Source organism: Rana temporaria, chromosome 4 (genome assembly GCF_905171775.1).
Source record: "Rana temporaria chromosome 4, aRanTem1.1, whole genome shotgun sequence".
In the NCBI taxonomy this organism is placed as follows: Eukaryota; Metazoa; Chordata; class Amphibia; order Anura; family Ranidae; genus Rana; species Rana temporaria.
Window position 1 is genome coordinate 306,328,828 of NC_053492.1, and position 24,433 is coordinate 306,353,260.

The 24,433-nt window shown below is 42.6% G+C and overlaps 1 protein-coding gene across 3 annotated transcripts in view; it reads right to left on the minus strand.

Annotated features, from left to right (window-relative positions):
* PHACTR2 (phosphatase and actin regulator 2) overlaps window positions 1-24,433 on the minus strand; it is a 206,372-nt gene that overhangs the window by 41,902 nt on the left and 140,037 nt on the right. For 2 of the 3 annotated variants that reach the window (XM_040350569.1, XM_040350568.1), the window contains exons 4-6: window positions 19,418-19,564; window positions 8,435-8,632; window positions 6,655-6,852 (exon numbers count right to left, since the gene is read on the minus strand). In XM_040350569.1, coding sequence (XP_040206503.1) covers window positions 6,655-6,852; window positions 8,435-8,632; window positions 19,418-19,564 — 543 coding nt within the window. The remainder of the gene's footprint in view (window positions 1-6,654; window positions 6,853-8,434; window positions 8,633-19,417; window positions 19,565-24,433) is intronic. The other variant, XM_040350570.1, reaches the window with a different exon arrangement.

Sequence of the window (24,433 nt, forward strand, 5' to 3'; positions counted from 1 at the left end):
CCTTCATTATCAGCAGGTATCTGTAAGTTAAGAAAAAGACGCCTGATGTTAATGGCTGTCGATCGAGAAGGAATAAAACCTGACTGGTCAGTAAGGATTAGTTTAGTTATTACTTTAGCTAGCCTGGTGGCCAACACCCTAGCCAATAATTTAACGTCTGTTGTCAGTAATGATATAGGTCTATAGGAGTCGGCACTCTGGGCATTCTTACCAGGTTTCAATAGCAGAACTATTATGGCCTCATTCATGGATTGGGGCAGGGATCCCCGATCAAACGCATCTACAAACACTTCTTTCAAAAGAGGTATCAGGCCATCTGAGTAGCGCCCATATACCTCCGCTGGCAAGCCATCCGAGCCCGGAGACTTACCGGGAGAGGAAAGCGCCAATGCCTCCAGTATTTCATCAGTCGTGAGTGGCGCATTCAATGGCGCCACATCTGCGGCCGACAAACGCGGGAGGTGACACTGATCCAAGAAGGAGGTAATCTCCCCAGTTGTAGGTGAGACTTTAGAGGAATACACATCAGCATAGAAATCTTTGAATGTGGACAGAACATCCGCATGGGATGAAATCAGTAACCCTGAGGCGTTAGTAATTGACTCTATATGTGGCGAGCCCCTCTGTGTTCTTACCATCATAGCCAGCATATGACCCGTGCCCTCCCCGTCCTCAAAATATTTTTGTTGAAGGAAAAATCTTTTATTCTCCGCCCTGGTCATAGTCACATGTTTAACCATATTCTGAGCCTCATTCCATGCCCTTTCGGTATTCTCAGAGGGGGAGTCCACATAAGCTGACTCAGCCCTCTCAGCCTCCCGAAGCACAAATTGTTCCCAAGACCTCGTCCCTGTTTTAATGGAATTAATAGATCTGATAAACTGGCCTCTCAGAAAGGCCTTAAGAGCATCCCAAAGGACACCCAGTCCCGTGGAATTCCTATTGACTTTAACAAAATTCATTAGTTTTGTATGAATAGGATCAGGGGCTGGGAACAGCGACATCCAAAATGGATTGAGCCTCCAGCAGGTACGCTTAGAGATTCCAGACGCCAGTATCTCAATACATAGAGGCGAGTGGTCAGAAACAGTCCTGGCCTCATACTTAACGGACGAGACCAGGGGAAGCATCTCACTGTTACCCAGGCCCAGATCGATTCTAGAAAGGCCCCTATGCGAGGCGGAGTGGCATGAGTAACATTTCTCCTGTGGGTGAGCAAGCCTCCAAACATCTCTTAACCCCAGCTCCTGCAGAAGCCGAGCAAAAGGCATCTGGCTCCCTCCTGGTGTGGCTGCCCGCGCCCCAGGAGAAAACTTATCAAGGCTAGCACACAAAAAATTGTTGAAGTCCCACACTACTAGTGCAGGGACACCCGGGTGGCGCGACAAGAAGGTAGCTAGGGTCTTGAGAACCTCCGCCGAAAAAGGGGGTGGTATGTATATGTTGGCTATAATACATGTTATACCATTTAGGGTACAGTGCAAAAAAACAAAACGACCTCCAGGGTCTATTAGAGAGGAGGTAAAAGTAAACGGGACATTTATGCCAATAAGTGTGCTAACCCCCCTAGCATACGATGAAAAAGCAGAGTGGTACTGATTGCTATACAGCCTAGAGGAGAACGGGGATTCCTGACCTGGGAGAATATGTGTCTCCTGCAGGCAAACTACTGAGGAGCCCAGACGTTTAAGTACATGACCTACTGCCAGACGTTTCACCTTGTCACCCAAACCTCTTACATTCCAGCTAGTTAACACAATCTGCACTGCCATGTCTCAAGCGTAAAATCATTCGTAACAAGTACCACATAAATGCATTTCAAAGCAATAGACCAGGACAGTCCTATAGAAAATAAAAGAAAAACCATTCCGTCCCGGTCGGGACAGAACAAAAATAAATAATAATGACCAGTTGGAGAGGACAAAATCACATTTCTAATACTATGGAGAGCACTAAACGTGGGAGGAAGTCTCCCTAACGACTCAGTCCAGACACATTGGGCACAACCTGTGGAAGCAAAGGTTGAGCAGACTCTAGACATATCGTCCAAAAGAACCAGTATTAAACTCAAAAAACATAGAAAGAGAACAACAAAAAATAATGAAAAATAGTCAATGAGCCTTCTTGTCCACGAGGGACTCAGTTCTAGGGGGCAAAGTTCACTAGCCAGCTCAAGGGCCTCCGCATTCAGCGGATCTTTTTTCAGGGTAGAACCAAACGTGATCAAACAGTACAAACACCTCCTGTGGAAATAGTTCTCCGCCTTGGAAGGAGATTGAAATAAAAGACATCTATTCTGTCCCGCTGTTAGAAAAAGTAACTAGAAATTGTAAATAAGGCAGGTGGCGGTTACTCATTTCTGCGTCTTCTCCCCATATCTTCACGCAAAGAGCGCTCCTCTCTATCCATCCATTGCATGGCTTGGGCAGGTCTTTCAAAAAAGTGCACTTCATTTTTAGCTACCACACGGAGCTTAGCAGGATAAAGCATGGCATACTGCAATTCCAGGAAGCGCAGCCGCTTCTTGACATCATTGAATTGAGCGCGCTGCTTTTGCACCTCCGCTGAAAAGTCCGGAAACAAGGATATCTTGGAGTTGTCCATAACTAAGACATCCCCCAGGGTGCGTGCCTTAGACAGGATGACATCCCTGTCCCTGTAGTGTAGTAGTTTAAATAGAAAGGCCCTGGGCGGGTTCCCAGGGGGTAAAGGCCTCAAAGGGACACGGTGTGCGCGTTCCACCGCAAACATATTTGAAAAAGAGTCTTTTCCGAATTTCTCTGTTAGCCATTGCTCTATAAATGCCACCGGATTCTTTCCCTCCATCCTTTCTGGTATCCCAATGGCTCTAACATTATTGCGACGCATTCTATTTTCGAGTTCATCGATTTTCGCCGCATGTTTGGCGACCATCAATTGTTGGGCATGTGCCTCCCTCTGCATAGGGGCTAAGTCATCCTCCAGTACACTAACACGGCCCTCAACATCAGTAGTGCGATCCCGCAGCTTCTGCATGTCCTGGCGCATGTATGTCATTTCAGCCTTCACCCCCTTAAGTTCTGATGCCAAGTGTGTCACTGAGGCATTGCAGGCCGTGATTGCTGCAAAAATGTCCCTTAGTGTGGGTTCAGGCCCGTCCGGGCCCGAAGCCTCCACCGCATCCAGCACATGGGACCCTGGTGATGTACTCACTGCGTTCCATGGCAGCACTGGCGCGGATGGATCCTCCAGGGGCAGAGTGTCGTCGGCGTCGGATTGGGACCCGCTGTGGTTCTCTCCGCCATCCCCAGGGATCTCCAGGAGCTCGCGGGTGCTGATCGGGGAGAACAGCTTCTGAGCAGCAGCCCTGTACTTCTCTTTCGCCGACTGTGCGGCGCCGCCATCTTGGATCACGTGGTCCGGGGCTGTGCGGCCTTGTGGATTGTGCCGGGACATCTTGTCTGTGCCCGATCCAGTACCGTCGATGGTGGGTGTAGCAGCCAGGAGAGTCCAGGTACGTTGCGGGACCAAAATTAAGCCACAAGCGGCTTGTCAGCAGGATAAACGAGCGGATGATCGGCGGAGCTCACAGGACGTGCGACCGTCTACATCCCCAGCTAAGCCACGCCCCCCGTGTGTGTGTGTTTACTAGTGTAGGGGGGTGTGGCTGTAGGAATGACATCATCGATCGGATCTCCCCTATAAAGGGGATCACCCGATCGATGCGCCGCCACAGTGAAGCACGGGGAAGCCGTGTTTACACATGGCTCTCCCCGTTCTTCAGCTCCGGAGAGCGATCGCAACGGAGCGGCTAAAAACAAATAGCCGCGCCGTCGTCCCGGATCGCTCCCCGAGCGGACCCGACCTCCGCATGTACCGGGGGGGTCCCGATCGGACCCCCCACCCACGTCTAGCAGAGGACGTACAGGTACGTACATGTGCCTGTCCGTGCCATTCTGTTGAGGTATATGTACACGAGGAGGTCGGGAAGTGGTTAAAACACAAAGCAGTGCAACGTTTCAGAGCCACCCAGGGCCCCTTCACATGCCTGACGAAGGGGCCCTGCGTGGCTCAGAAACGTTGCACTGCTTTGTGTTGTAATCATGCAATAAAATCCATTTGGACGCTACTTTGTCGATCCATGATGTGCTGGCAAAAATTTCCATTGTCTTTATACAACAGACATTTCCTCTTTACAAAAGGGTCTTTAGCTAATTTTATACCTACGTCGTACCGTATTTAATTGATGTTGTACACTTGTTTATCGGGGAAACATTTTCTGCATTTGCATTTTATGTGTACTACTTTTTTTGTTAAAACTTTAAAAAATGTAAGTAAATGAAGAGTTTACAGCACATTTGACAAGAGTTTATAAACGTTCAGTGAGCAGAAAAAAAAACACTTCAACCTTAAACAAAAAATCACTTGGGGGGCATCTGGGCTGTAATGTTTAAAGTACGTTGGCTCATGCTAGTGTCAGGGTTCAATTTTTTTGCAAGGGTGAAACTGACCTTACAGGGGGGACTGCTTCCTGGCTCTACCCTGAGAACTGAGCAATCAAACACTGTTGATTGCTCAGTTATTCTCCCCCTCTGCTCTGAGCAGAGAGCCAGGACTGTTAGTCACCAGCTCTTTGCTCTCCCTCTCCAATGCTCACTGGAGCTCTGGGCTGTGGAATGAGTGAGAGGGACTGAGCTAGGTGCCAGTCCAGTCATTTGGGTGTATCTTGACTATATGGTCGAAATCTTTTCTGGGCCTGGACTGGCTTAGTGACATCATTTTTGTGACGGATTTTTAGCCCGCTGTCGGCAGAGAATGGGTCACAGGATTGCAGAAATAACTCCACTCCTGTGATCTATAGGAGAAATATAGCCAAATGAGCTTTGACTATACTACTCCTTTAAATTTAAAGTAGGGATTTGTATTTGCTGAGAATGTAATGTTTAAATATGTGTGCTAGCCATAATGGATGTACATCTGGCTGGAACCTGCTTTAGTGACCCCCAATAGCTTGGTAAAATGTTATTTTCCCCACCTGAGAGGAATAACAGCAAAAATATTGGACTTTAAAACCCATTAATATTACTGGGCAGTACACTTAGATCAGATAAAACACTTGTTCCCATCAACTGAACCCCCTATGCTTAGACATAGAGCTGGACATAGCCCCTATTTCACCTAAGCGACACTTGGAAACCATGCAAGTCCAAGGCCCTGACCTTACCAATGCAAGCATCACTACTACCCTGGAGACACCTCACTACAACCATGTCGTGCTCCAAAACTCCCACACTTGTTTAATTTTCCCTTCAAATTATCTAGGTCATTATCCCTTCAATATTGGTTACACCCCAGAATAAATACGGCATTCAAGAAGCCAACACCCTCTACAATAGATGACACCCCCTATTCCATAGATGAACTATTCAAGAAATACCACATCCCAGCAAAACATAAATTCACCTGTATAAGACTTACGCAATTCAACGCCAAATACTCAAAACCCAAATTCCCCCCACATCTGGGACTTCTACACCGATGCCCCCCACATCTGGGATTTCTACACCCACCCTATATGCAAAATGAGAGGAACTTCCCTTTTCTATAACACACTGTCGGGCAAAAGTACATTTAGCAAAACCAACCCCATGTTAAAGTGGGAACGGGACCTCGAAACATCATTGTTACCAAAACAGTGGTGTGCTGCTTTCGGTTCCATAGCTAAAGCATCACACAGCGCCAGCCACCACAAAGTGACATTCAAAATTATCAATAGATGGTACTATATGCCATATAAGCTAGCTAAATTCTTTCCTTCTAATATCCCCTCTGTGCTGGCGAGAGTGTGGACAAGTGAGGAATCTCACACATGTTTTATGGAAATGTCCTAGCCTCTAGTTTCTACTCGCCACATGTACGGGTATCCTAATTAAACCACAACCTGCCTTAGCCCTGCTTAACACTGGCAGCAGCTAGACTCACTATTCTCAAAAAATGGAAAACAACTCTATCTTCTAATATTTCGGAAGTAGTGACCATAAGTAATACCAACTACACCTTTGAACGCCTCATAGCAATAAATGGCCTCAAATATGCCAATTTCTTAAACTCATGGAGCATATGGGTTAACAAACAACTATCACGCCCTGTATGATAACTTTAATGAAGACATTACTGCATGTATTGTAAATACTCATCACTTTTGGAAACCCGTGGATGTTTATTATATGTCATCCTTGAGCCATAGGTTTGCACTGTGTACCTTGCAATATGTTATCTTTGATTTGTTTATTGTGATGTCTATCCCTGTTATTTCCTACAAACCTCAATAAACATATTGGGGAAAAAAACATCAATATCAATGAGATTGAAGGGTGACGATGTGTTTAGGTGTTCCATGTTCTCCAGGATTTCAGACACCAAATTTAGGGGAGTTTGGGCCATACTTCCATTAAAATATATATATTTTTTGCTCTGACTGTAACATGAACATTGTTGTACACAAAATCGCATACTTTTTTCTTAACCAACGAGTAACACAACTGCATTTGGAAAGTTCACAAGAGGTAAGCATATGGAAAACTCGTAAAAAGTTACTTTAGTCGTTATACTCTGAATACCATAACTTTAAGGGTACACCTTTACGCAATTTAGTGTAATCGGTTTTATACTTACTATTCTCCTGTGTGCCTGCTCGACTTGTTTTAAGTGCTGGAGCAGACAGCTGCTTGGAAATGCTTTTGGCAGGTTTTTTGATAGAAGGCTCATCTTTTCTATGACTTGGCCCAGCAGAAGCAGCAGAATTTTTTGAAGTTGTGACAGCTTTTTTCGTTTTTGACTCAGGCACTCCTACAGTCTTTTCAGTTGACTCTACTAAAAAAAAAAAAACAAACACAATAAATGTCCCATAAATCAGCCTCTATAAAAAGGTTTTCCATTCTACATGAAAATTTGACCCCTGCTATTGAACACATAGAGGTTTATTTACTAAAGGCAAATGGACTGATGATTTTACAAGGGAAGTTGCACATTGCAAGGTCATTATTCCCAGAGCTTAGTGAATAAGGTGAAGCTCTGATAACTACCATTATCCAGTCAAGTGTAGGCAAAAATGCCTTTTTTAAATTTCCCTTGTATGCAACTGGGTATTTTTTGCAAAGTGAAATTGCACCGCATTCAAGCTCTGGGAAAAAATCCCTTACATACTTAAAATTTCATTGCAAAGTGAACAGTTTATTTGCCTTTAGTAAACCAACTAGGAGGTCCTTCCACCACACTTCTCTACCAAGCAATGGTCGTTCTTACATCCATATTACATTTTTTATAGTTTTCTGACAGCATCTATCCACTCAGACATAGCATCCAATCACACATTACAACTATAAATCATGTTATAATTTTTTTTAGGAAACTTAGTGTGTGGATGGAAAGACCTCTCTTGGCGCCACAAAGAAGGATGTCACAATTACTTGTCAATGAAAGGTAAAATAGGAATTCTGACTTACCAATCCTTTTCTAGGTGAATATTATTATACACATGCAAAGTATTCAGGTACAAGTTTCCTTTATGAGATTGGACACTGGAAAAAAAGGAGCTTGTATAGACAACCCAGTATAACCCCTCCCACTCCCAGCATGCCTTCGTTCTGTAGCAAGCAATAGAAGGAGTGGATCATAAAAAAACAAAAAAGAGAGGGACCCATGTCCTTATGTACTCCAAGAAAATGATTTGATAATAAGTCCAAAATCTTCTCTTTTTTATGGGACACAGAAGTAGCATTCAGGTACACAAGAACATACAAAAGCAGACAAAAAGAGGGGTGGCAAACACAGCAAATAAAGGCTAATATCTCCACAAAAAGCAACACACAGGTTAACAGAGGGGGCTCAACAGCTTTTAGAGTCGCCTGAAAGTTGGCATCATCTAAAGCATGAATTTACACCTGGTAAAACAAAAGTGTAAACCAAAGACCAGGTAGTAGCCGTGTAAACCTGAGAATAGATGCGTGATTTTGAAAAGCCCAAGAAGCACCTTGCGATAGAGGAAGACAAAAGTAATATCCAAAGAGGTTTAAAGAACAGTTTCTGAAGAAGTGGCAGAACAAGGTTGAGATTCTACAGTGTGTCATTGAACCTGGTTTGCTTCATGCAGAGGAGAGAGGGTGGCCATTCTTCTAGGACACTAGCAAAAAATGGAGGAATGCTGGGAGTGGGAGGGGTTAGACTGGATTGTTCTTATAGCTCTTGTATGCCAGTGTGAAGTCTCCAAAAGGCAGCATAATCCTATGTACCTGAATACTTCCTCTGTCCCCTATAATGTACGATTAAGAAAAACACGTTAAAAGCATTCCACATCACGGAATATTTAAAGACGCTATAGGCGCTTATTGGAAGACATGCCTGGGGATGCACAGCACAAACATGCAATGTAGTCATCAAGCATGGCCGCACTTACCAGTGCTGCGTGCTGCCCGATTAGTTGGCTTGGGAAGGGTGGCTGGTGGCTGCTTATTAGAACTAACCGCATGCTGTTTTGTAGCTGCTTCATTTTTCTTATAACTGCCAGCTACATTTTTGGAAGCAAGATTTTTTTGAGGGGGTTTAAGTGGAGGTGGAGCTGAACGTGGAAGTTCTGGACAGACCCGAACCCTTTCTACAAAGAAGAGAAATTGACAGAGAAGCCTGCTCACACATTTCATTTGAGTTGCTTATGCAGAACAAGATTTGACAAAAAGAACATGTTAGAGGTATAATAATTTACACCATGTGCAATTTAGAGGAGAAATACACAGAAGTACTCAGCATTGTAAAACTTAAAAGCAGGTAGCATACATTTTTTTTTTACAACAAATGATGTTATAACGTCAGCTGACCTAGTAGAGTGTGGCTTTCGATCATACGTTTTAAAATTGTAACATATTGCGTGACTATTGACTAACAGAAGTTCAGACTAAATCCAACTGTTCTCTGGAAGAAAAAACACAATCAACCCAGTTTAACAAAAATGAGTATACATGCAAATATGTTGGAAGGTTTGTGATAATTAATAAAAATCTAGTGAAAAGATGTGTAAGGTGACATTTCAAATTATTACTACACAGACAAAACATATATCCTGTGAGAAAGAAACATTGGCTTTAAATTATTTAAACCACCTCCAGCTACCGAGTTTTTTCGCGTGCAGTTCCTACTGAAGATAACATCTGCTTGTGCATTTTAATTGTAAACAAAAGTTTGATTGTGAAACATATGCCACATTTTAGTTCACATTCCTTTCTTTCTTGTCTATTGAGGGCCACAGGAGACATTTACCAATTTGTTATATTGACCCCTACAGGAGGTTGGTGGTAAATAAAAATTTGTAGGCCAGCGCAGAATAACCCCTCCTACTACAAGCATGCCTGTTTTTTCCTATTTTATTCTATCAAGATTCTTGCTATTTTGCCACTTGAGCTGGTCTCTACAACCGCTATCTGGATTGGCCTTTCTTCAAATGAGCATGGAAGTGCCGAACCCGGGCCCTACTGAGCTGGGCATTGCAGAGATAGCCAGGAAGTGACCCTCAACCTCTGGTTTCTGCGTTAAGCATTTTCCAGACCCGGGTTTGTTAGAAAGTTAGCCTTGGAGTGGTTTTCAGCTCCAGAGCGATTGCCCACTATGCTTGCCCCATCTCTGAATACCCACTCTATGAGTGGAGTCAACTCGTTATTTGCACCACTGGGTGTTTTTGAATATTCTGCTTTCTGCCATTTTTACCACAACATATATCATCCGCAAGGTGAAGTGTCATACGTTCCTTCTTCCTGCTACTTAGCATTTAGGAAACACCTCCCCACCGCTGCTCCTGCTTTTAAACTCTGATCTTTGGTCTGTTTCTGCTTCTAGGTTGTGTTTTTTGAGTACCTGACGCCTTGCTTTGTACACTGAGCTATACTGCTTCCCCACCACACATTTGCAACATTTCTGCCTATAGATCCAGAGGAGACAGTCCTTATTTTTGAACTTGCCTCTGGAGTTGCAACCTCTTGGCATCATTGTCAAACTAAAAAAGACTATTTCAGCACTTACTGATATGATACACACCACACTGCTTCCACTAGTGCTGTTCCTAGTCAGCGGTCCTTTAGAGTTTCTAGGATTGTCAAGACTATTTTAATGTACCTGCCGTTTCAGGTCTTCCTTTGTGGAGACTGTAAACACCCAGACAGGTTGTCTGTTCCCCCAACCAAGCCCTCTACTTATTTGAGGAGGACTAAAATGCGGCAGGCCTGTGCTTCACCCTTTGGAGGTTTCCTGTTTCATTTTCCACATAAGTCTCCTGTCAGTCCTGATGAGGAGTGTGAATGAAGTGTTGCTCTGTCTAAGAAATGCTTAATCCACATGGCCTTTGATGGGCAATACCTTTTTTGGGTCTATTCTGGATACCATCATCAAGGATTCCACAGGTGACAAGAGCACCCGTCTTCCTTTTCCAAATATGTCTAATGCCGTGTACACACGATCGGATTGTTCATCCAAGGTTTTTCCAACGAAATTCCGCTCAAGCTTGGCTTGCATACACACGGTCACACAAAAGTTCTCTGAACTTTCGTCCGTCAAGAACGCAGTGACGTACAACACTACGACGAGCCGAGAAAATGAAGTTCAATGCTTCCGAGCATGCGTCGGCATTTTGCACGTTGGAATTGCTACAGATGATCGGATTTTCCGATGGGAATTTTTTCAGTCTGAAAATTTGAGAACCGGTGCTCAATCTTTTGTTGGCGGGAATTCCGACAGCAAAAGTCCGATGGAGCATACACACGGTCGGAATTTCCATTCAAAAGTTCACATCGGACTTTTGCTGTCGGAATTTCCGATTGAGTGTACGGGCATAAGACTGAGATGGAGTTTAAGAAAAGCACTCCTAAGTATGACTCTTAGCCCACCCAAATAGTTTGGAACTCAAAGTCTACCAGGACCTCAGACAAATCTTCCCCCATGAAGGTGCACTGAGCATCTGTTCATCTTTGTGGATACCCGATTTGCAGATCTCAAGGAAGCCCCACCGAGTGTTCTGGAATTGGGTGATACTGCCCACTCTGTTCAAAGTTCCAATGTTTATAGTTCAAAAGAATCCTGGACCTTCAGAAATCAGCATTTCAACCAACCTAATGCCTGGAGTATTTGGGTCTAGTACTAGACATAGCTCAAACCAGAGTTTTTTTTTTCCCCAGAAAAAAATTCAAAAACACACTCAGACACATATCCTTTAGTCCAGAAGTCACTGGGCTCTTCTATTCTGCATCCTGCAGTCCTGGGGCTGATTTGTAGCCTTCTAGCTAGTGACCCTTGTCCATGTACACACTAGTCTACTTGCCACCCCGAGGGATAGGCCACTCTCACCCTCCCTCTCTGTCCTTCCCCCTCAAAACCACTGTTCCCCCTTTCCCTTTTTTTTCCTCCTCTCACCCCTGACTCCCACCCCTTTTCCCAACCTCTTTAGTCCACATAACACCTCCTACCTCTACCCTTTAAAAATGGCCACGGGTAACAGATTGCACTGGGCTTAACCAACAATGTCACACCTCTTAGTCCATACTTTCTGGGCCTTAAACAGCGGATATCTCTTATTATTATGCCATATTTTATACTTTTACTCTTGTTGACAACAAACTGTTACTCTGATTGCTCAGACTTTTCTGGTAATATTATGCAAATCCTGTAACCGTTCCTGAATAAATAATTTATAAAAAAAAAAAGGAGAGAAAGACAGACAATTACCGGCATTTTACAGTGAGTACAAAAATCCTATTTTTCTAGGCATTTTTTTTTCAATAAAAATAAACGTTTTACTTACCTGATCTGTGCAGTGAATTTGCACAGGGCATCCTGGATCCTTCTCTTCTCAGGTCCCTCTTCGGTGCTCCTGGCCCCTCCCTCCCGTTGAGTGGCCCCACAGCAAGCAGCTTGTTATAGGAGCACCCGAGCCTAGTCACAGATCCCTGTATCCATTTAGACGCAAAGCTGCGGCCAGGCCCCGCCCCAAACGCTCTCTGTGCTGATTGACTGACTTTGGTTGACAGCAGCGGAAGCCAATGCAACTGCTGTTGTGTCTCAGCCAATCAGGAGGGAGAGTTTTGGATGGCAGAGACATTCGTGGACATCGCTGGACAGAGATGGGGCTCAGGTAAGTATTAGGGGGTGCTGGGGCGGCTGCTGCACACAGAAGGCTTTTTATCTAATGCATAGAATGCATTAAGATAAAAAACCTTCTGCCTTTACAACTCATTTAATTCATTAGTACTGATCTGAGTGTACTTTTAGGCTAAGTTCACCTTTTTCCCACAAAATAGCCTGTATGGCCAGGGGGCCCCAGTAGATATAAAAATGTGTGCAGCTTTGAAAAATCATCATTAACTTTATTGTTTTACCTGTAGGCATTTTGGTACCCTCAGAAGCCTGGTTTCAACAGGCTGTGGGGGTTGCTAACCAAGGGGGTTTTAGCCAAAGGGGCCCAAATGGACTACTGGTAAAATAGAATTAATGATAATTTACAAAGCTGCAGATTTTTATCAACTGGGATACCTTGATTTGGCTATTTTCTGGAAAAGGTGAACTTTGCTATAGAATCTGGTCATACTACTTGTTTTTCCTCTGTTCTTGTAATAGTTCTAGCATCAGTTTAGTATCCACACAGTTTCAAGGAAGGACAAGCAGCGCAAATCTATAACTCCACAATCTTACACTATTGCACCTACTACTAAAACCTAATCACTTATTAAGCATGTGTAGTACATACTCCGTGTAATACATAACCAATTCAAAGCAAAAAATATCAATGTGTCTTGAATAGAATAATGCAAACCCTTATGCAAAAAACGAATTCACAGTGGAAAAGTAAATAAAGTGCAAATGCTAATGTGCCGAGTGCAAAAATGAATGCCTACTATTCTCTAATAAAGTACGAGTGGTCAAAAATTCATATATATTCCAAATAATAAAAAAGTCCATTCAAGAATTTCAAAATAAGAAAGTCCAAAGAAGGTGATCAAAGATGAATATTCTATTCACGCAAAAATATACCCAGTGTTTTCCTTCACCATTTGGTCCCAAATCAATCACCAGAAACAACGGCTGGTCAAATTATAAACCAGCAGAAGCGTCCTGTGTTAAAAAATCCAACTGGAAAGACTCTACATGCTCCTACTGCCGATTCGTCTCTCGAGTGGGACACAGTCATACATGGGGTTTTTTAGGGAAGATGAAGGAAAATCTCTACAGTGTAAATTCATTAAAATATTGCTAGTTTATTAAAATCATTAAGAACACTCACATATTTCAAGAGTCATCCCGATACTAGGGAACAAAAGTTTTGCTGTAATGTGTGCCTATCACCTCCGGCTGCAACACTCAAGCCGCGAGTACGAACCAGGCAAGCGTGACGACGTCAGCATTCTAGCCCCACTCTACTTGCTTAATCATTCTTCAGAAATTTTGTGCTGACCCTATAGCATTCCCTCCCCTGGGGTTGATGGACTGCCATGGTACGATAGAAACAACATACATATTCAATAAAGGAAATTTTATAATGTATGAAAATAATACAGTTAGTACATTAAAATAGGAAAAACAGAAGCTCAGGATCCCCCGAGCATTATCTGTTATTACAACCGAATGGAATGGTCTGGGTCTCGACTAGTTTCGCGGTATAACCGCTTCCTCAGAAGGACCACTCTATGAAACAAACAATACAGTAAAACAGACATAATTGATTCAACAAAAAGAAATACAGCATATGAAAAAGGTAATGAAAGTGATAAAAAATGATCCCGAGCTTCTGTTTTTCCAATTTCAATGTACTAATTGTATTATTTTTATACATAATAACATTTTCTTTATTGAATATGCATGTTGTTTTTTTTGTACCAAGACAGTCTTATCAACCCCAGGGGGAGGGAATGCTATAGGGTCAGCATCAGCCACTGGCCCTGGTCCCTTTACTCCAACCCTTTTTGTTTCCCTATAGCTTCATCAATCGATGTCCTCAAGGAGTGGTAGGGTTTTGGGTTGATACTAGTATCATTGAGTCACTCTAATTCTAGCAGCAGCATTTTTGTCTAATCCCTTAATCTTCCATCAATATCTCTGGTGCTGAATCTCCTTAGTTTTTTCTTTAGTATCCACACAGTGCTGGATATATAAAACTGGCATGATTACCTGACCTTTGGAAAGCTGGGCCTACAAAGCTCTACTAAAAAGAGGCCAGTTTTCTAAAGAAGTTGAGAATATTCACACAATAAGTTGTGTGAATATTCACTTTAATTATCCTAGCATGTACAGATTAAAAAATAAAACAGGGATCTGCTTTTTATACAGAAATTACTATGACAATTTATTGTGCGACTATTCTCAACTTCTTTAGTAAATCAGCCTCATACTGTCAGGAAATTTGCTAATGTGCTGGAGAGCAGAGTCACTACACATGTAGAAATAAAAGGCCAGATCCACAAAAGGGATACGCAGGCGTATCTACTGATACGCCGTCGTATCCCTGTTTCTATCTATGCGACTGATTCATAGAATCAGTTACGCATAGATATTCCTAAGATCCGGCAGGTGTAATAGTTTTACACTGTCGAAACTTAGGATGCAGTACCTCGGCCGCCGCTGGGGGCATTTCTCGTCGAAATTCCGCGTTGGGTATGCAAATTAGCACTTACGGAGATCCACGAAGCTTTTTCCCTTCGTTTTTTTTCCGTAAGTGTTAGTTTGCCGTCGCAAAATTAGGGCTGCTTTTACAAAGTGTAAACTTAGTACACCATGTAAAAGTAGACCCGCGTCGTTGTCAAATTTTTTTTAAATATTTTTTTTCCCGCCGCAACTCTTTTTTTTTCTTTTACACCCGTCGCGATTCTCGAAACTCGGCGCAAATAAAATTCGGGCAAAGCACGTCAAGAAAATCGCGTCGGGAGCATGCGCAGTACGTCCGGCGCGGGAGCGCGCCTAATTTAAATGGGACTCGCCCCATTAGATTGGGCACGCCTTGCACCGGACGGATTTAAGTTACACCGCTGCAAATTTCTAGGTAAGTGCTTTAGAAATTTTGCGGCGGTGTAACTTAAATCCGAATATTTAAGTTGCGCCCGATGTACGTGGATCTGGCCCAAAGTGTCCAAACCGTTGGTTTTGAGCACAAGAAGCATGCATTTGCCAGAGGGTGTACACATAAAAAGGGTTTTTCTAACAGTACTCAATGTTGCCAGGCAGACTGAATGATTATAATAGTTGCTATTTAAACCAACAAAACATTATGCAGATAAATGCATCCAAGCACTTTGCCAAAAACTACTAAGCACACACTGTACCTATAAAGTATAAAACGTCTGGTATCTTTATCAACATCATAAAAAAAGTCACCAAACAAACACTATTAAAGTCAATTGCACAGTTCTCACGGGCAGCGCCCATAGAGAACAGACTTAAGAGGATGAGAGACAGCAAGAACATAACTACTTGTTTTTTTTTTTTTATTAAATTGCGTAATGTTCTGCAAGTTGTATGCTTTAAAAAACAACTTCATTTTCAATGAAGTTGTCCTTTATAAAAGGTCCCATAGCTTTTCCCCCAAAGCCCCGTACACACTGTCGGACTTTTTACTGGCCAAAATCACCGGCCAAACTTCCGACAGAATTCCATTGGAGTAAAAGAGAACATGTTCTCTATCTAAACTCCGACGGAATTCCTCCAAATTTTCTGATAAAAAAAATCAGATTGGGCATACACACGGTCAGAATTTCCGATGGAAAAAGGGCTTTAGTGTAACTAGCAGTGTAAAATACTTACCTTTAGCCCAGCTGTGGATTTCTTCACGGTGTGGCTTTGCTCAACTCGGAATTGCTTTTTATTGCAAAAAATGCTAGCTGGGTTGTGTGTTCACAGTGTATATGCGCTACTTGCCACAGTCTCATGTAGATGAGGCTTATACTTCTATGGAAAGCCGGGCCTGCCATGAGTACGACCTCAATCATTCGAATTGATGGATTGAGAGGCCGAGCAAGCTGCCGGTCAGGCATCTGGGTGGATCCCAACATCACTGTTGGGATCCCTGCAAAGCCTGGACTGGCTCAGTAACGTCAGGCAACAGAGCACTTTAGCCCCAGTTGGCTGAATCTGGGTCACAGGTGTGCAGAACTAAGTGCACGCCTGTGCCCCATAGGAGAAATATGTCCTAAAGAGCTTTGACCATATTTCTACTTTAAAACTTTAGGCCAGTTAGGTTGGGCAGATTTGGCAAATAGAGCGATTTTAACCTTTCTTACCATAAAGCCATTATCTTTCAAATGCACCTTTATTTTTAAAACTCGTCATTCTTCGTAGCATGAAGAATGCGGTTTCTCCTGTCACACTACGAGAAAACCGATCTCATTCACCTCCAGATTATTAGTGCTCAGCTTTTCTAAGCAAAATTGTAATTTCATGGTCAGAAGAAAGCAGAAAAAAATTCTCTTGGCACCTTATTAAGAATTGAGCAACTGCTTTAAAATGCATGTTTTCCTTACTCAAATCTGTCTCACTATATCATACCCCATTCGCCTTTAGGTGATCCCTGAAAATCTATCTGTTCAGAGAGGCCTATCCTACCTTTATGTATTAAACTTTACTTTTGCCTTCTCCATCAGCCCCTTCCTAACAGTTATTATCTTTTGTATCACTTGACTCTTAATTTTAGATTGTAAGGCCCCATTCACACCTCCGCGACAAAACGTCCGACGCCGGACGCTCGTGCCGCTGGAGGGGAGAATTCCCATTGCTGTCTATGAGATGGTTCACATCTCATAGACGCCGTACGCCTGCCACCTGAAAAAAAGTCCCGGACCCTTTTTTTCAGGCGGCATTGGCGTTCGGCCATACAAAGCAATGGGAAGGATTTGTAAAAAAAAAAAAAAAGTTACACTATTCGCGGCAAAATACGCCACGTACGCGGCGTTACTTGTCGCGGAGGTGTGAATGCAGCCTAAGTTCCAACGAGCAGAGCCTACTTTCTTTCCCCCCTTGTATTAAACTGTATTTTAACAGTATGGTCTTCCTCCCTTTTGTAACACTCTGCGCAAACTGTTGGTGCTATATGAATCTTGTTTAATCATCATCACCACCATCATTGCATATTTAAAAAAAAACAAAAAAAAAAAACAACCTCTATTAATGACTGACTATCTATACAGTATATAAAATGGCCCATAATATTAGTAGAAAACCTATAGCACTTTGTGAAAAAATACATTCTTTTAATTGCATTTCGATCATTAAATCTGTCAGGTAGAAAAGCACAAATTCAAATTTTCAGCTCATGTACAGCTACTGCTTTTAATCATCATATCAGTTCAACTGATAAAAAAAGGGGCTTCCTCTACTCTGACCCTGCATTCAGCTGGCATGATGTATTGTATGTATTAGCTGCTGATACCAACAAAGGAAGCCTCCAGCCTGCAAGATGCAATGATACAAGTCACTTGACCCTTTTCATTTAGTGAAGGAAATGCTATTAAAGAGGGAGCTGAAACTCATAAGCATTATCAGTAAGTCTAATAGTGGAAATTGCCAACCTTTGTAATGCTGTTAAGTTTTACGTATAGTAAGTGACGACTTGCCAGGAGGAAAAAAAAGAAAAAAGAAGAGTTGCTTTGTCACTGAAAGCTTGCTACTGAAATGATGAATAATTGAACATAAAAACATGAACCAGGCAGGAAAAATCTAGGTAATTTATGTAGAGTATGCTGTCAAATACATCCCTGCTTTAGTTCCTCTTGTGTGTTTATGTACACTGTCCTAAGCTGAGGCATGGTAAAAAAAAAAAAAGAAAGAAGAAAAAAAAAAAAAAAAAAAGGTATGTTAAAATTACGGGCCCGTCAAAAGCAAAGCAGTAGAGAAACTGGAAGTAACCATGGAGGTTCCAGATGATGGTTTCTTCTACAAGTCCAACATATAAAATCTGACCGGCTGCTTCAGACAACATATGTTCTTTCAGCCTGCATAATAATCTTCAATTGTCCCATGTTTTAGGTGACAGTTATATGCAGATTGACTTTATTTGGTCTGAAGCTGTAAATTCTGCTGTGATCACTTCTAGGTTTAAATACCACTTCTGCTGTGATCAGCATTGATTAAAAGTTAATGAATCAGACATTTAGAATAACAGTCTGCATTTTATTGGAATAAAACACACATATATGCATGCAAATACAACGCAACTGAAACTTAAAATGTAAAAATGTAATTCTTGTACCTATTTTGAGCCTTCCGGGGAGCGGTACATTCACAATGGATTACACAAAACTGCATTCCAATGTGCAAAAAAATGCAACGCTTAAGAAAATGCATTTTTTATGCACATCGATGCACCTGCATTTCAATGCGTTGCAGTAAGTGCAGTATGGTGTGAAAGGATCCTAGGGTTTGTTCACACCACGTGCAGTGACTTGGGTTTTCTAAGGGTACATAGAAGCAATGTTGTGTACATGTGTTGGGTTAAAAAATGCCACCTATGTGTGTTTTAACACAATCCACATGAATACATATAATTGCAAAGGAATGCAACTGAAAGTAAAAAGATTAAAAATAAACAATTAGTATTTTGGCCCTTTCAGGGACCTGTCCCTTCACAACGGATGACATGAAAACACATGCCAATGTGCTTTAAAACATCATGTAAGGCAACATGAATGATGAAGATCAACACATATGCATTTTTGAGTTTTTATTCACAGTATGGTGTGAAAGAACCTAAAATGTTTTAGCCAAGAGGCTTTAAACAAAAAGTTGTTTCTGCTTCTGATCCTGCTGCCAATACTAGACCTTGTAAACTGTGTAAAATAGCCAACTCTCCTTACCACATGTAAGAAGCAGGTAATGGTAATGAATCATAAAAGATTCTCTAAAGACACTTAGAGTCGGTTCACACTGGGGCGACTCGTCAGGCGACACAGCCGCCTGACAAGTCGCGTCCCATTGTAGTCAATAGAACCGTTCTAATAGGAGTGACGCAAGTCGCTCAGACTTAGAAAAAGGTTCTTGTACGACTTTGGGGGTGACTCGGGGCGATTTGCATTGACTTCTATACAGAAGTCATTTTGCAAGTCGCCTTGGAAGTCGTCTTCAGGTCGCCTGGCCGAGTCGCCCCCGAAGTCGTGCCGCCCCTTTGTGAACCGGCTCTTAGGGTGAGATTTACTAAAACTGGTGCACACAGGATTGGGTGCAGGTGTGCATGTTAAACAACCATTGTCCAGGTTTTAATGTTAAAGCTTAATTAACAAGCTGAAGTTGAAGATGATTGGTTACTATGCAGAGCTGCACCAGATTTTGCACTCTCCAGTTTTAGTAAATCAACCCCTTATTGTCTACTGCTGCTAAAAAGTCAGTTTTAGAGCAATGGGGAAATAGCACATACACTAATTCTCACCTTTCTTGTCAGCTTTCTCTTCTGAAACAGATGCTTTTGAGGCTATTGCTCCATTTCCTGCTGTAGACTTCTGTTCTTTAGGTGGCTCCTCACTGATTGGCACTGTATGACCATTTGATGTTCCCATATTGATTGGTACTTCACCATCTACAGGAAAATAACTGAAGGTTATTATATTAAAATAAAAACATTCCTGTCTTAAAAAGTAGCCTGCAAATAACTCTATATGAAGCCATTTATCATGTATTATCTACAGTATACTAGAAATGTAACTCCATGTTCATGTTTAGTTTTACTCAAGGATAAGGATCTTTATTCTTTAGCCATCTGACTGAGATCTTCAAATCTCATAGCACTGAAAGGCGTTGTAGAGATCATGGCTGAAAATAACTGTCAGTTTTTGAAAATTAGGATCCTTAGGCATTATTCACATGGGTGCGAGAGCCAAAATCTGTAAATAGGCCATGCTGCATGCAGGACGCAGGTTCCCAAGCGAGAGGGAGAGGCGTGCTGGGCAACCTGGGCACAAATTCGGAGTTGAGGAAAGCAGAAGACATAGGCAGTGACGCAGCTAGGCAATGGGAGGCAGACATAAGTGTGCGCAGCGTATTGCATTAGGGTGTGCACCCCAAAGCTCGAACACACACTACCGATCACTCACGATGTTCATTCAGAAAGGGAAGAAGTCGGTAAATTACTAAGTCGGTAAATTATTCTAAAACATACCTGCAGCAACAGGTGGCGAGAGAGAAGAGGACAGTGTCGGCCTGTAATGGCGCCTCCCCCCCCTATCCATGCACAAGGGCCCCTAATCTACATGTGGGGCGCCGGACGCATGGATCCCAATTATTATTATTTTTTTTTTAAGCATGTGATTAGAGCATAGATGTGCACAGCCTTTGGCATTAGGGTGTGCACCCCAAAGCTCAAACACACTCTACCGATCACTCACAATGTTCATTCAGAAAGGGAAGGAGCCGGTAAATTGCATATTTACTGGCCCCTTCCCCCACTCATCCTAAAACATCCACAGTAACAACAATCGGTTACTTCCACAGTAACAACCGGTGGGAGAGGAGGGAAGCCGATAGTGCTGTGGGGGGAAGGAGTGGGAGCTAAGTCAGTAGGGGGAATCTGTTCTGCACAGGGTGATTAGGGTGAGCCTGGGCACACCTGGCACACCCTGTGCGCACGCCTATGGAGGCAGAGGTAGCACCTGGAGGCCTGACCTCAGTCTGGGGCGCTCACAGGCACATGAGGCATCCAGAGGGTTTACTAAAGGAAAAATTACTCACTGTTTCCCCTGGCCCAGGTAGATATACCAGAGCTGGGGTGCTATCCCATGACCCAGGCAACCCAATTCTTAACATCAGATTGCCCGGGCAACAGGCTCTGCCTCCTTCCTGCACAGCCACATCAGACATGTGGTTGGGGGGGCACACTTTTTGTCTTCCAGTGGGGCATAGCACAGGAAGAAGAGCTTGCTGTGTGCACTACACACTGGCGCCTAAGCGAAGGAACCAAGCAGCTGGTATGAGAAGATTAACACACCAGCTGTAGCAGGGGATCCAATAGCCTGGTGCCTCGTACATAGGAGGTGTAGGGTTGCAGAAATCTAGGTGCTGGGTGTTGGTTGCAGGTCTCCCCACACATATGTGGTGTACGAGGTGGGGGAAATGCGAGAGATAGAGGGGGAAGCTGGGTGCCAAGACAGCATTCATTAGCAGTTTTTTTTTGTGGTAGAGTGGTGAAAGATTAGAGCACCTGTAAGGTTTTTATTGGTCTCTGTGTCCTCGTAAACATACTTCTGCCAGCTTGATAGCAAAAGCAGGTTACATATTGTATTTCTATCCTCAAAGATTCCCTTTAAAGTGTTTTTCTTACTTAAAAAAAAATAATTTCAAGGTATAAATTGCAGACACCTTTTCTTTGCCCATCTATGCCTGAATGACAGACCATTCTGCTTGGGCAAAGCTTAGATACTTCTCAGTAGTGACCAAGCTTCTCACTCCCTTCAACCTACCACACTATCCTATTGACCAGAGAGGCAGTCAAAGGTAATAAGCCAATAGGAATGTTTAGGGGGGAGGGATGGGGGCAGGAGAAAGTGGGCAAGCTCAGACACAACCCACCAAGGTTTATGCTAGTAGCAGTCGGATTATGACCCTTTACCTTTGCCAAAGGTTTTGTAGGGACTCACTTAGCTATGGAATCAAGTTACGTATCCATTATTAGTTTGACTGCCCAGTTTGACATTCCAGGAGAGTAAGGCCAGCCATACACAGAGCAAATTTCTTTCCTGAAACCAAGCCGCCCCCCGCTGGGAGCCAACAGTGATTATCGTTGCGACTATAGCAGCCACTAGCGATAATCGCAAAAGAATCTGCAGGCCGGTTGTACCAAAGTTGATCGGTACATTCAGGGTGCCCATTACCAGTTTGATTCGAACCATGTATGGCTGGACTGAAGCTCACAACACAGATTACATTCTATCTGTAAAATCTCCTTAAGATCTACCGACAACTGTATAGAACCCCGATTCCAAAAAAAGTTGGAATGCTGTGTAAATCTATATAAAAACAGAATGCAATTATTGCAAATATCATGAATCCATTTTATGCACAATACAAAATAGAAAACATATCAAATGGTTAAACTGAGAAATCTAAGAAAAAAAAAAAAAGGGGGGGGGGGGTAATTTTGAAATTGATGGCAACGACAAATCTCAAAAAAAGTTGGGACAGGGCAACAAAAAGCTGGCAAAGTTAGTGGTACTAAAAAAGAAGAGCTGGAATAACATTTTGCAACTAATTAGGTTAATTGACAACAGGTCAGCAACCTGATTGGGTATAAACAGGGCATCGTAGAGAGTCAGAGTGTCTCGGGGTTCACCAATCTGAGAAAAGCTGGATCCAAAAGTTTTTGAACAATTTCAGAATAATATTCTTCAATATAAAATTGCAAAGACTATCATCGACTGTACATAATATCATCAAAAAGTTTAGAAAATCTGGAGAAATCTCTGTGCGCAAGACACAAAAGGTGAAAGACAATATTGGATCCCTTTGATCTTTAGACCTCAGACAGCACTGCATTGAAAACAAGCATGATTCTGTGATGGACAGCAGTTCATGGGCTTGGAAATACTTCCACTGTCTGCCAAGCCATCCAAAAACCCAAATTAAAGCTCTATAATGTAACGAAGAAGCCATATCTGAACATGATCCAGAAACACCACTGTCCTCTCTGGGCCAAAGCTCATTTAAAATGGTCTGTTGCAAAGTGGAAAACAGTTCTGTGGTAAGATGAATTGAAATTTGACTAGAGGAGAGGGACCTTCCGGCTTGTTATCAGTGCTCAGTCAAAAGCCTGCATCTCCAATTGTATGGGGGTGCATTAATGTGTATGGAATGGGGAGCTTGCACATCTGGAAAGGCACCATCATTGCTGAAAGATATATCCAGGTTCTGGAACAGCATATGCTCCCATCCAGAGGACATTTTTTTCAGGCAGGCCTTGCATATTCCAGCAGGACAATGCAGAATTGCATACTCTATCTACAGTGTGACAATCATAGTATAAGATTCTGGGTGCTTAACTGGCCTGCCTGCAGTCCAGATCTTTCACCAACTGAAAATATTTGGCACATCTTGGAACTAAAAATATGACAAAGAAGATACAGGACGGTAGAGCAGTAGAATCCTATATGAGGCAAGAATGGGACAACATTCTCTCCCAAAACTCCAGAAACTGTAAACTCCTGAGAACTGAGGAGACCAGAGTGTTGTCATAAGAAGAGGGGACTTAAAGTGAATAATTCCATGATAGTGTCCATCATCCATCACCAATAGCATCACAGTGAATCCACCATCAGCTGTAGAAACTGCTTACCAGCTCCAGTTGACCCCTTATGACAGTCAGTGAACTTTAAACCCAGCAGGGCCTTTCTCCACATTGCGGGGTCACTTCACTTCTCCTGATGGTACTCAAGAGATTTGATAGATATTAGACACCGGAAAGAAACCAAAGGCTCCAGATAGTGTAAAATTCTTAGGATTATTAATTGAAAGTTCTCGTTCACAGCAATAAAAAGACCGAAATTCGGCGTTTCGGCCGACACATACCAAACAACCCACCCGTCAGGACATGAAGAAGGTGGCGACATCAGCACGTTGCTCTGCTCCACGCATTTAGTCAAAAATGACGTTGTCCTTCAGGCTTTTAATGCTGTGAGTGAGAACTTTCATTTATTAAACCTAAGGATTTTAAACTATCTGGAGCCTTTGGTTTCTTTGCCTTGTCCATGTCCTATCGAATCCCTTGGGTACCATTGGGAGAAGTGGAGTGACCTTGCGATGTGGAGAAAGGCCCCGGCTGGGTTTTAAGCCATAGGCTTTCACTGACCCCGTCATAAGGAGTCCAGATCAACTGGAGCTGGTAAGCAGTTTCTACAGCTGGTGGTGGATTCACTGTGATACTATTGGTGAGGGACACCATCATGGAATTATTCAATTTAAATGTGGACTTTCTTTAAATTAACTCATTTGGTCACATATGTGGACTTTTATATAATTAGCTCAATTTTATCATATTTCTTTTAGGTTGATTGCGATTGTGTTGCACAAAATTGCTGCTTACGTTTTGTTTATAGGGACAGATGTTATCAAGCGCAGTTTTTTCACTTTTTACATAAGAGGGGATGATACACCGTAGAAAACATGGCCCTGTCCCAAATTTTTTGAGACGAGTTGCTGCCATCAATTTCAAAATTACCTTATTTTTTTTCCTAAATTAGTACTTTTGTCAGTTTAAACATTTGGATATGTTTTCTATTTTCTATTGTGAAAAAATATGGGTTTATGAGAATTGCAAACCATTGCATTCTGTTTTATTTAACATAGTGTCCCAACTTTTTTCACACTAGCATTAAAAGCAGGCATTTGAGGGGTGTCTTTACTGCCTATGCAAATGATACAATGGACAGAACACACGGCTGTTCACATTATTATTATTCTA